We start from the raw sequence: 13,092 nt of genomic DNA, 5'->3' as shown, positions 1-13,092 counted from the left end.
GGTTCTCCAGCAGCAAATTGAACACGCCTAAAATGTTGTAAAGGGGGAAGAACCACGGAGCAATAAGCTTATTCCTCTTCCAGCTGTCAAACCTGAATCCCCTGATATTAGAGGAAGTTTGCATGTGCGCAAACCCGGCTCGATGCTGGCATTCACGGGGGTGACCGTGTGTGGGGCAGCCTCTTCATCGAACGCCAGCCTGCAATGCCTTGATAGAGAAGGATGTTTCCCGTGATACCCGAGTAAGTATGGCCGTATGGGGCTTTTTGAGCAAAGACAGAGGAATTTTTGCAGTGAGCAAAGAATTGCCTCTCAGAGCCCATTTGTTAGTAGAATGATTTCACATATGAGAAATTGGCAGGATGTCTTTGTGTTCTAGAAAACACCCCAGACCTCAGGGAGAACACATCCTAATCTTAGAGGTGTGAAACCTAACTCTCGGGTTGTTACATGAGGTGCTGTGTTTCTGAGCACTTAGCCAAACGGGAGTTTGGGGGGCCCCTTTTAAATGTGTCCCTGTCGTGGCACCAGGCTCTGTCATTTCAAGTTGCTCGTGTGGCTGCTCTTGTTTTTTTCTCTGACTTTTCTTTCCTTGAAAGAATTTACACACACACACACACACACACACACACACACACACACACACACAGAATCGAGTTTGTTCAGCATACCCTGGTTTTCAATTACATAAACCACCTCAGGCAAATTTAGAAAATCAAGATCTCAAACCACTGGGTGTACATGACGGGGGTGGGGGGGGGCGGTCAGGAGGGAGGTAAGAAAGAAAGAGAGGGAGGAGAGGGAGGAGAGGGAGGGAAGAGGGAGGAAGGTGAGTAGAGAGGGAGGGAGGGAGGAGGAGGGAGGAAGGAAGAAAATTATAATACGATGGTTAAGGCTGGGGGAACTTGCCTGAAAGGAAATGAAAAACCTTAAATTTTTATATTGACCTTCTGCCAACATTTTGTCACACAAGCATAGCCCAGATCATGGGCCTTCTCCGGAGCTTCTAATATAACCATCCACCATGAAACAGGTTGGGGCAGGTACAATACAAGGGAGTAAAAATCATTTTTAAAGGCAAGGCCCCTGGAAACGAGCGGTCTACCCCTTTTCCAGTTCCTATCTACTGGCAAATCTGCATTTGAAAAGAAAGATCTATCTGGATTTCTAAATTCATAATTTCCCATTAGCCTTCTCCCCAGGGGCTATAAAGGAAAAGAGAATCCAAGAATCAACATGAATCCCTTCAACATCAAGAAACATTTGGATGAAGAGTTGAGAGTTAACAAATCCGAAACACATGGTCTTAATTGACTGTGAAATAAATAACGTTTCAAAATGAAAGGCGGAAAAAGTGTTTCCATGTAAAACATTAGAAAGGACTCAAACCTCCAAAGTTGCTTCAGGCATTTGACTCCTTCCCCACTCCCAGCTGGGTCCTCTCCTTCCCTCTCCTTCCTGCTGGGGGTTCATGCTTTCATGAAACTAAATCAGTGCTACATTTCCCCCAACCTATACACGCTCACAGATATTTCTCTTTGGGAATCCTTTCTCTTTGGGAATCCGTGGGGCCTGGAAAATGTTTCAAAGTGAAAGCATGAACATCCCTGGGGGTAGGACCGAGGCCCTGGGTCCGTCTTCAAACAGTCATAGGGGAAGGTGTCGACAGGCCCTGATGCAAACAAAGTTTTTGTTCTCCAAAACACCCTGCCCTCTCCGAGCAGGATGTACATTAGAATTATCTGGAGTGTTGAAAAAAAAAGTCTATCCGTGCCTGGGCTTTGTCCCTAGCAGTTCTGATTTAATCAGTCCTGAGGGGAGGCCCAGGCATCGGCCTATCTGGATCTGCGTTTCTAACAAGTGCCCGGGGAGGGGTGAATTAAATTTAATACAGATTTACACGGCCCGCACACAGCAGTCAGTGTCCTAAGTGCTTTACAGAACACTGACTCTGCACCCTTGCGACACCCCATGAAACAGGCAGGCACCATGATTGTCATCTCCACTGAGGAGACTGAGGCATAGGGAGCTTTGGAAACTTGCCCCGAGTCACGCAGGGGCAGAGGCACGATACAGTGTGTGCCTCTTCATCACTATACCAGCAGTTCTCCTGGGGGGTCCGGGACCAGCTGCTTCTGCAGGGAGCGCTTTAAAAATGCAAAATCCCAGGCCCTCCGCAGACCTACTGAATTAGAAACTCTGGGGTGCTGCCTTGCAACTGGTGCTTGATGAACTCTCTAGTGGATTCTGATGCATGTTAAAATCTGAGAGCCACTGCCCCTCGCCTCTTGCCTACAGACAGTTGTAGTAATGGAAATCAGAACACTGAGAAATGTTGACTTTCTGCTCAAGCCTCCTGCCTTGTGGATGGCAGTCGGGCGTGGTGCCTTCAGGGCAGGGTAAGCTGCATGGGGCAGCGACCTAGAACTCGAAGAAGCAGCGGATCTGTGGACTATTCTCCCACCAGAGGATGTAACCATAACACAGCCCACAGCGACGTGGTGCCTTCTCCAATTAGGGAAGGAATTCTTCCAGGATGATACCATGGTTCTCACCGTCCAGAGCTAAGCCACAGGAGACTCAGCCCCCTGACTGAGTAATACCAAAACCCCACCATCATTTTCTCCTCCTCCTCCACTAACGAGATTGTGAAGAAGCCCAGAGTCTCCATGAAGCTGAAGATCAAAACCAAATGACGGCGACCTCTTTCCCCAGTCTCCACGAGCAGAAAATGCCTAAGTAATTTCGGAGGTATTTGCCGGGCTTGGCCCTTTCTCTAAAACCTGTGAGCGTGCAGGAAATCGGTCTCTCTTCCTTTAGGAAGGGAAGAGAAGAGGGTGGTGGGGGGTAGGGATGGGCGAAAAGGAAGTTCTCCACTGGGTGAAACCTTCCAGCAGCCAGGCAGTCATCTTCCTGGAGTGATTTACAGCGTTCCTCTAAAAATATCTATGAGATCACAGAACATTAAGTGCATGACACCAAACATTTGTAACTAATCCATGAAAATAAAGTAAGGGTGTCATGTTGCATGGGGAACACAGTGGAATTTGTCTTGTGTTATCGTTCTAAAATAAGACGGCCTCAATTTGGTTGAAATACATCTTCACACATTGTCTTCCAGAGCAGAGCCGTTTGAGAAATTCTGATTGCAATTATAAGTGCTGAATAGGGAGCACTTTGCATTTCCTTTGACGACGCTGAAAGCTATAAGCTATCCTGATATTAAAATCTTTGGAAATTGATGAGCACCCCAGGCATCATTACAAGTCTCCCCACCCCCATCCCAGTAATTAAAACCTATTATGTGAACACGTGTTAATAGTTTATCAACTACTGTTTTTAATTAACTCATCGTCTGAGGCCTCCCACAGTAGGAATGATACTGCTTCATTTTAAGTGACCCCACCCCCTCCCTACCCCCCACCCCACCATCCAACTCCCAGCCAGGCTTCTTTCCGAGTCTGGAAGGAAGGCTTCACCACCAACATACCACAGTACTGAATTCTGGAACCTGCCACAGCAGCCAGTCTTCGTTGAGGGTGTACAGGGCTTTGCAAGTGATCACATCCACGGGACCCTTGTTTATTTTCTGGTTCAAGGTCGTTACCAGCAAATAGAATGGCTCTCCAACCGTCTCCTGGGAAGAGACACAAAGGCGACAGTTAGCGGTCTGCAGAACCCACTGTACTTTCTTCCAAAGAGTTAAAGTTTCAGTTTATGGCAGTGCGACAGGAGACAGGAGGCGGTGTCTTCTAACAATCCACACGAGACTCCAAGAAAATACACACTGCTTCAGTCAGGATTGGGTGCAAAACTCAGGAAGCGCCTCCTCTCCCCACATATGCAGGCACGCGCGCGCACACACACACACACACACACACACAGAATTTACAGTCAACAGCAGCAAGAAGTTCTCAGAGGATGGTTCTATGACGTTTAAGCTTCTATATGGCAGACGGATGCTCATATTGGCTAATGCCTATAGGAGATGCAGAGGCCTAAGCTTTGTTTACATTCTTATTGAATCGCCCTTCTGAGCAAACCAAAAATAAGCGGCATTAGAACGCACACACGATAATTAGCTCTGGTAACCAGAATAAATGTCAGAACATTTTGTACGTTTGCCAAGAGGGTACTTTTTGGTGTTAAGAGCTTCTCATGAAGGAAGTGGCCTTCAGTTATCACAATCGGTAGCCTTCCTCCCTTCTCCCCTGGTGCCGGCCAGCACCCTGTGGTTTGCAGAGCTGCGGGTGGGACATGTACCGGCACCCTTTGCCTTTGCTGGTGTGGGGCCACTCGTGTACCCTAACTCCCTTCCCTGGGCCAGAGCCGACACCATAGCTCTAAGGCCTTCCTCCCAAATTCAGCCCATCCCGATTGCTTCTTGCTCCCAACTTCTGCCGTGTGCATCTGTGCCTACACCAGGGGCTACCTGCCACCCTCAGGGGGACTGAAATGCCTCCACTTTGCAGCCACACTGTGCTTGCGTGGGCTCTGAGCGGCTCAAGTGGGAGGCTGGTGTGTTCTTCCATTTCAGCCTCACAGAGCATGCAGCCCCGGTCCTCAGTAGCATATTTGCTAAACAATCAAGGTCTACAATCAACAGACAGTAACCAAACGTGGGAGAGGAAGAGCCAGGAACCTGGAAGTCAAACTGCCTTGGTGATGAGGATACCAGCCAAGTGGCTAAGGCTTGAAGCACCCGTTTACCGTTCAGTGTCACAGCCCGGCTTGAAAAGGAGAAATTCCACTGGGTCTCTCCCCTGCTCTCCCCTGAGCAGGTAAACAAAGACCTCTTTCAAGATTCTTGGGATCTCACCCCGCCCGCCAGCCTATCCCATCCTTTATACTCCCTGCAAAAACATGTGCCCTCCCCAGTCCCAGGGTTTCCTTTGGTCCCCTTCTGCCACCATCCATTCCAATGGGTTCCCTTTATCACGCTTCTCTTCCCTGCTGACATGTCCTGGAGTCTCTTCCTTAGTGGAGGACACAGTTGGAATGTTCAAAACTTTCCCAGGTGGGGAAAGAGCGGGGACTAGCACCTGACATTTAAATTCTTCTGGGAAACTTCCTTTATCTCATGGTTCGCAACAATGCTGCTCTCTTCTCTTTCCCTCTGTCCCCTTGGGTAATGTCCTGGCTGCAAACTTAGAACTTCCACTTCTCTTTTTCCCTCCAGCACGCATCAGAGACAGGGGTGAGTGTCCTTACGAGCCTTGTGGGCTGGATGTGCCCACAGAGGCTGCGGTTAGGGGTCAAGTGGGCTCTGCGGGGCTGGAGGGCAGCTATGGACTCCATGGCTTTGGAGTCAGGAGTTCCCTAGAATTCTCCAGAGTGCAGCTAGACGGAGGTAAGTAATATTTTGCCTTACACTGTTATCCACACCCAGGGTTCTAAACCTGGGTAATCGTCACCAGAATTCCTTGGGGCTCATGTAAAAAATTCAGATGCCCGGACCCTACTGTAGGCCTACAGATCCAGAATTTCCAGAGTTGAGGCCTGGGCATCTGTGGTTTTAACACCTTCCCAGGGGATTCTGACATGTATCTGGCTTAGAAAACTATGAGGCCTGTCACTATTTTTTAAAAATGTGTGTTTATTGGCAGCTTTTCCTGCCCATGGGTCCCATCCCCGTGCTTTAATAAAATCACCTTAAAAATGCATTTATTTTGAGAGAGAGGGAGGGAGGGAGAGAGAGTGGGGGAGGGGCAGAGACAGAATTCCAAGCAGACTCCGTACTGTCAGCACAGAGCCCGTCATGGGGCTCGATCCTACGGACCGCGAGACGGTGACCTGAGCTGAAATCAAGAGTTGGACGCTTAACCAACGGAGCCACCCAGGCGCCCCCTCTCCGTCACTATCGGACACAAGTTCTAAGTTAGTCACAATTGCTGGGGGCTTAGGTGTCTTATGGGACCAGAGAACACAGCTCCCCAGGGTTAAAGCCGGCTGTGGGGGAGTGCACCTTCCGGAACCACTCCTGTGATGGGAACCAAGCTCGGCCCCTTCACCTTCCTTTTCTTTGTGAGACCAGACGCTGGCCCTGGCTGAGCCAGAGGCTTTCATGCCTGTGATCTCCTTCTATCCTTAAATCCTCCCGTAAGCCTGCGGTACCCACCTCACTGGGGAAGCAGTAAGCGGGGTGGTGAAGAGCTCTCAAACCCTGGTGCTTTCCCAAAACCAGCTGTGGGGTCCGAGGAGAGCCACATCCATTCCGTGTGCCCCAATGCCCTCGTGTGCAAAATGGTCATCAAGATACTCCTCTCACAGGGTTAAATGAGAGGATGCCACGAGAAAAAGAAAGCAAAACTCTTAGCATGATGTCTGGCACACCCAATATGGCCGTTATTAGGAATACTTCCCTCACGGAGCCCTGGAAGTGGAGAGGAGGAAGTCACCGGGGGGTCACAGAGCCAGTGGCATCCGGGCAACAGGGTGTGGGGCAGGGTGGAAGGACCAAGGCTGTCAGAGTCCCCCACCCCCTTGGGCTTCTGATGTGGGACGTCAGACCCTCTGCAGCACAGGGAATTATTCCACTGAGAATGAAAGCCTCACTGACTAGCTCACTGCCACTTCCTCCTGGTGTGTGCACGGCCCTCACCGTCTCAAGTGCTCGACATACTCTTGAATGAGCACTGCAAATTCTTGACCCAGAATCTTCTGCTCAAGGGAGCCGTTTGGGCTTAGCGCCCAGATTTTTGGAACACCCTCACCTCTTTAAGTCCCCAGGGGAGCAAAAACAAGGCTCCAACTGACACTTGAGGGCTCAGATCCCAGGAGAGAGGGCTGGAAAGAAACTTAAAACCAGTGACCGTGCCCCCCTACGGAGTGGACAGAAAACAGTTGCTCAGGTGAGACGTACCATTCCCAGAGACGCACAGCTAACTGGGGCTGACATGAATTTAGAGCCCAAACCTGCTGCTTCTACCCAAGACTCCCACTCCAGGGCTGTTTCTATTACCGTAGGATTCTCAAATTTAGGCGCATGCAATGACTTGGAGAAGCTTGGAAACCACCCCCAGGGCTTGTGATTCAGTGGTGGGGCAGGAGCCTGCCTTTTAGACTAAGACCCAGGACCCAGGTGTGGGGCCAGCCGCCTCTGTCTAGATGTGGTTGTGGCTGAGGCTAAGATGGTCGAAAGCAAAAACATTCACCCCAGAAGTAACTGCTCAACACCTCCCCAAAGCGTATAATGATTTATACCAAGTAAACAGAAAAGGCGGCAGATTTCATTAATCTTAATAAATGGGTAGCGCCTTGGGAGAGGAAGGCATCGGTTAAAAAAAGAAAAAAACAACAACAAGAAAAAAACGTTGTGCATCTACTTGTAAGATTGCATTAAACATTAAACTAAGCACAGTCTATTTAAAGTGCTGCTTTTGGATCTAAACTTAAGTAGCACTGTTAAAACCTGTGGCATAACAGTGTATCTTATTCAAAGTTTAATTAGATTTTGGAACTAGCTACAAATACACAATTATGCAGTTTTGCTGGAATCTGGATGGCTGGTGAAATTAAAGAAGGTTAAGAATCTTCTGTACAGGGGCCTCAGAGGGCTGAACGAAGATTGGGTTCAACAGAACACTCTTCTTTTCCTATTAATATTTTATAATAACAGCCAACATTTATGGAGTGCTTACTTGGTGACAAGCAATTACATGCATTTTCTCATCCAGGCTTCAGAACAGCCCTAAAATACTCTTCCTCCAATTCTATAGGTTATAAAATCAAGGCCGAGACAGGTCCGGAAGGCTCGTCTAGTAAGTGACGGGAGTCCAGATGCAGACCGGGAGGCGGGCTCCAGGACCCATGCTCTGACCCACTGGAGTCTGCACAAACTTTGCATTCAAAAGGATGTTAAGACTCAATCAGGCTACAACCACATTCAGACAGCAACTCCAACTGGAACTCAGGGGGCGGGCGGCTCTTTGGAGACTTGCTAAACAAACAGAATCGTGTGGAAGGACTGGTTAGAATGGAGTGTAATTAGCTTCCTGTATTAGTAGGTAAACGGGTATTTCCAAGATGCTTCAGAGGCCCTTCGAGTCACGTGCTCGATTCAGCATTTGAAATATTCTGTCCCCTCAGTCTCTTCTCTTAACTAGACCGCCTGGGCCCTGGTTGTTAATTACCGGTGTGATTTATACCCAAAGCCAATGGGTATAAAATTGAGTTACACGAGACAAATAAGTTCTAGGAATCTGTGGTACGACATCGTGCCTACTGATAACAACGCTGTTTTACACACTTAAAAATCTGGTAAGAGGATAGGTCTCATGTTAATTGTTTTTACCACAGTGAAATTGTTTCAAAGAGAAAAAAAAAGTTTTACCTGAGGAAATTCTAAATGAGTCACATTTACATAGATTACAGCAAAAACAATTCTTATTTTCCCCTCCACTTGCTCCTGCCAAGGACCAAGTCTCAAAGAGGTTAAATGCTGACACCATGGAGTGTTCAGGACTTACCCTGGCAAAGGCATTAGCATCTGCTAAAAATAACCACCTATTGTCTTACCTCTGACCGGCCAAGGGATAGGACACTTACCCGCAGAAAACCAGAAAGGCAGACCGACATCCAGTTTGTGAGGAGTTTTTCAACCACAGACTCTGTGCGTCTCAGCATGAGTTTAGGCTGCATGTTACTAGACTGTTCCATCAAGTCCCTGGTCAGCACCTCCAGGATGCTGGTTAGGTAGACCAGCTTGGTTTGCAGGGCAATGGTCAGGAAGGAGGCAAACAGACACCTGTTTAAAAATAGAGCCCTGGTTACAATACTCAAGACATTGGAACAACTGTCCATCAGCACATGAATGGATAAAGAAAATGTGGTATATTTGCGTACCACACACACACACACACACACACACACACACACACACACACAAACACCCCCCACCCCAACCCCGAATACAGTTCAGCCATACAAGAGAATGAAATCTTGCCATTGTGAAACCATGGATGGACCTTGAGGGCATTACGCTCAATGAAAAAATCAAAGACAAATACTATGTGACTTCGCTTACATGTGGAATCTAAAAAAAAGAAAGAAAAAGAACCAAGCTCACGGAAAAAGATTTGTGGTTACCAGAGGTGGGGGACAAAGGGGCAATTGGAGGGAGGTGGACAAAAGGTCTAAACTTCCAGTTATAAGAGAAGTAAATGCTTAGGGATGTCACGTACCACGCGATGACTACAGCTACTCTGCTGTATGGTATGTTTGAAAGTTCTAAGAGAGTAAATCCTAAAAGTTCATCCGCCCCCACTTTTTTTGTATCTGTACGAGATGATGGATCCGAACTAAACTTAATTGTGGTTATCATTTTGCAATACATGTAAGTCAGATCATTATGCTGCACAGCTTAAACTTATACAGTGCTGTATGTCAATGACATCTCAATAAAATTGAAAGAAAAAAAAGAAGGTATACAGATGACAAAGAAGCACATAAAAAAAGAGCCTTGGTTAATGAGGTTAACTATTAGCTGTGGCTGGGCTTGACACTGATGGTGTCTTCTAGAGAAGCCAAAGGGCGATGGGGTGCTGTCCTGTGGGCACTTATAATGTCTTAGGTCAACCACCTTTGTCCTCAATCCATAAAAACCAGGCACCAATGTTAATTCCAGGACTTTTTATGTGTTTCTAGCACTTAAACTTTTAAATTAAAGTGGTAAACAAGAAGTGAACATCTTTCCCAAATTTTCAGGTGTTTTTAGAAACAGAAAATAACACTTCTGCTTTTTTGATTCAGGACTCATGTTTTCTTCTTGGTGTTGGGTTTTTCAGGGTTTTTGTTTGTTTGTTTTGGTGGGAGGAGTATATGTGTGTGTGTGCGTCTTCCAAAACAGAATTTGCGTTGAGGTTGCGTGATATCTGAAATGGAGCAATCATGGCTTCATGACCCTTCGATCAGACAGCCTCTATAGGTAAATCCACATTTTCAAGATACCGAGTTCAGGTTGTGATTTGGAAATAAAACAAGGGGCTCAAGAGTTTTTATTTCCCCTACTTAATGACTTTCAAAATATAAATAAATTGACCAATACCTGTCCTTCACTGAAAAGTTCTTCTGTTTTTCAAGGGTGTGGATGACAGTAACAAGGAAACTTTTATTACAAATGAGGGCATCCAAGGCTGTGAGACTTTCATTCTTATCATTGGCATCTCTGTTCTGGAAAAAACAAATGGATATGATATGATATGATATGATATGATATGATATGATATGAATATATAAACTTATTAAAGTTAGAAGATAGATCCACAATGGGTTTCCCAAAATGATAGGTTATTTAATATTGAATTCATGATTCCAAAAAACTCACAAAAATTCAATAATGGGGATGAGGAGGAGGAAGAGGACATGATGAAAGGCAATCATGGGCTAAAGATGAAAACTTATAGACTTACATGCATATCTTCAGTGAAGATGTGTGTGAAGCCACCTGACTGAGAGGAAGGAGACACTTTTATTATTCATAACATCCAAAGGAAATGAATAGTGTATTTTTGCTATAATACCCAAGTCCGTTTTAATAGAGACACTGGTTGCTAATCTGAAGAGCCTCTGGGCTTAGGTTCATTGTACATCCTCTGATACATAATAAATAATTATTGAGCTCTCCAGAAGCACCAGTGGATTCTGGAAGCCTCTAAGACGAAGAATGATTATTGCATCAGTCCCATTTTTGGTAGAGGAAGGCATCTCACACTTTAAAAGAACTGACTCGAAAGTGAAAGAAGTGGTAAACAAGATTGTGCAAACGTGCAGACCACTCCTCAAGCAATTTACCTTCTAAGGATAAATATGGAGTCGTCTCGGTAAGTTTTTACAAGTCTCAGCTCAGTCGTATCTACTGTCTCAATGTACAGTGTTACTGGAGAGGGCTTGAGTGGGGTGGTTAAAAGCTAGGATGTGGAGCCAAATTACTTGGGCTCCTGTCCTGGTTTTTTCACTTGACTTTGGGCAAGTTATGTAACTTCTCTGTGTCTGACTTTCCTCATCTGCAAAATGGGGACACTCCTGATTCCCACCTCCTAGGCTTAGGGTGAAAACAAAACGAATGGGTGCACGGTAAGTTCTCTATGGCAGCTGTTTTTATTGTTTTTGTCACTAATTTATGGCAAACTAGACCGCAAGGCTACTGTTCTGCCGGTTTCTACAATTATTTTTGTGTGCTATGCTGTGTGGCTCCTGGATGTGAAATTTTAAATTTGAGTTTCCTTTTTTAATGTGTCATAAATCTGATTGGAATTAAATGATTAAATTTTAAAAGCATGCCGAGTAACACTTCAAATGAGTCAACAGAATGAAAATATAAACTTGAATATTCAGGTTTTTCTCTTCCTCTTTTTTAGGGGTAATATTTGAAACTTTAGGCTATTTTTATACCTCATTAAAGTAAATTTCTTCTGCAGAGGATTTTTGCTTTATAGTTTCAAATTTGTTAGCCTAAGCAGAAGACCTCAAACTATTTTGGTCATACTCTCCTCTAGTAATATGCAGAAAAATCAGACCTTGGGTTTGCATTTTCTAGTTCCTAACATTTTTCCGCTGAACCAACTTTATATGGACAGTTTAAACAGATTGATTCCTGACCTTAAATAGGGAAATGCCATGATGGCTCCCTGTATTCTAAGGTTCCTTCCTCTCTTCATTTAAATTTCCCTCTTCTAGGAGGTAGGGTGCACTGCTCACTCTTATTTCTTCTCCTATTTTCAGCAAAACAAACCAGTCAATAGAACGAAAACAAAGGCTTTAAAAAGCCAAAAACCAAAGGGCAGGGCACAGAACCAGGTAATACCTTGGGCTCTGTGAACAATTTCCTGTGGTTTTGCCTACTGTTGTCTGTTAGGTGTTAACCACTCACGTTTTTCATCCAACACCCAACCTCCAGGCCTAGAGGATGTGGCTCCTGGATAGATCTGTAAAGGGCCTAATTGACACAGGACTTATCTGCAGCCTAGAATATATTTCAACTGGTTCAAAGACTGTGATCAAAGACTATGATCTTCTGGTTCTCTATATCTTTTATTATAAATTCAATTGTAACTTGGGTCTTTATAGGGTTCTGATAGTTATCCTTGTTTTTTCTGGGTCCTCTCCTGTAGTGACTCCTCCCGACTTTGGCTTTCATGTCTTTCCCAACTGCCATTCAAGATTATACATAACCCTGAGTTAAATCAGTTTGGCTTCTTGCAACTACAGTTGGCCCTTTAACAATGAGGAGGTTAGGGGCGTTGATCCTCTGCACAGTCGAAAATCTGCATATGACTTTTTCCCCAAACCTAAATACTAATAGTCCACAAGGGGTGGACCCCTTCTGGTGGACAAGAAGCCTTACCAATAACATAACCCATTGATTAACACAGTTTATATGTTTTTTTTTTGTATTGTAACTGTATTCTTATAATAAAATAAGCTAGAGAAAAGAAAATATTAAGAAAATCATAGGGAAGGGGGGCACCTAGTTGGCTCAGTCGGTTTAAGTGTATGACTCTTGACTTCAGCTCAGGGCATGATCTCACACTTTGTGAGATCAAGCCCCGTGTGGAGCTCCATGCTGACAGCATGGAGCCTGCTTGGGATTCTATCTCTCTGTCCCTCTTCTACTCATGTGTGTTCACATGCTCTCTCAAAATAAATAAACCTAAAAAAAAAAAAAGCTATAAAAAGGGGCGCCTGGGTGGCTCAGTCAGTTAAGCGTCCGACTTCAGCTCAGGTCATGATCTCGTGGTCTGTGAGTTCAAGCCCTGCATCGGGCTCTGTGCTGACAGCTCAGAGCCCGGAGCCTGTTTCGGATTCTGTGTCTCCCTCTCTCTCTGACCCTCCCCTGCTCATGCTCTGTCTCTCTCTGTCTCAAAAATAAATAAATGTTAAAAATTTTTTTTTTAAAAAAGGTTTTAATAAAAAATTTTAAAAAAGCTATAAAAGAAAATCATAGGGAAGAGAAAATACATTTATGAGATTGTACTGTTTTACTGAAGAAAAAATCCATGTATTAGTAGACCCGTGCACTTCAAATCCGTGTTGTTCAAGGGTCAGCTGTTTCTCTCTTCTAAAATAATACAGCATTGTTCCTGGGATTCCCCG

The 13,092-nt window shown here is 45.3% G+C and overlaps 1 protein-coding gene across 1 annotated transcript in view; it reads right to left on the bottom strand.

The window, feature by feature from the left end:
- The window catches only part of PLXNC1 (plexin C1), a 149,021-nt gene that overhangs the window by 35,595 nt on the left and 100,334 nt on the right, over nt 1–13,092 (bottom strand). The window contains exons 18-21 of the mRNA XM_030323379.1: nt 10,410–10,448; nt 10,046–10,170; nt 8,548–8,746; nt 3,491–3,637 (exon numbers count right to left, since the gene is read on the bottom strand). Coding sequence (XP_030179239.1) covers nt 3,491–3,637; nt 8,548–8,746; nt 10,046–10,170; nt 10,410–10,448 — 510 coding nt within the window. The remainder of the gene's footprint in view (nt 1–3,490; nt 3,638–8,547; nt 8,747–10,045; nt 10,171–10,409; nt 10,449–13,092) is intronic.

This window comes from Lynx canadensis, chromosome B4 (assembly GCF_007474595.2).
Source record: "Lynx canadensis isolate LIC74 chromosome B4, mLynCan4.pri.v2, whole genome shotgun sequence".
Taxonomy (NCBI): domain Eukaryota; kingdom Metazoa; phylum Chordata; class Mammalia; order Carnivora; family Felidae; genus Lynx; species Lynx canadensis.
This window is presented reverse-complemented; position numbering and strand designations above follow the sequence as displayed.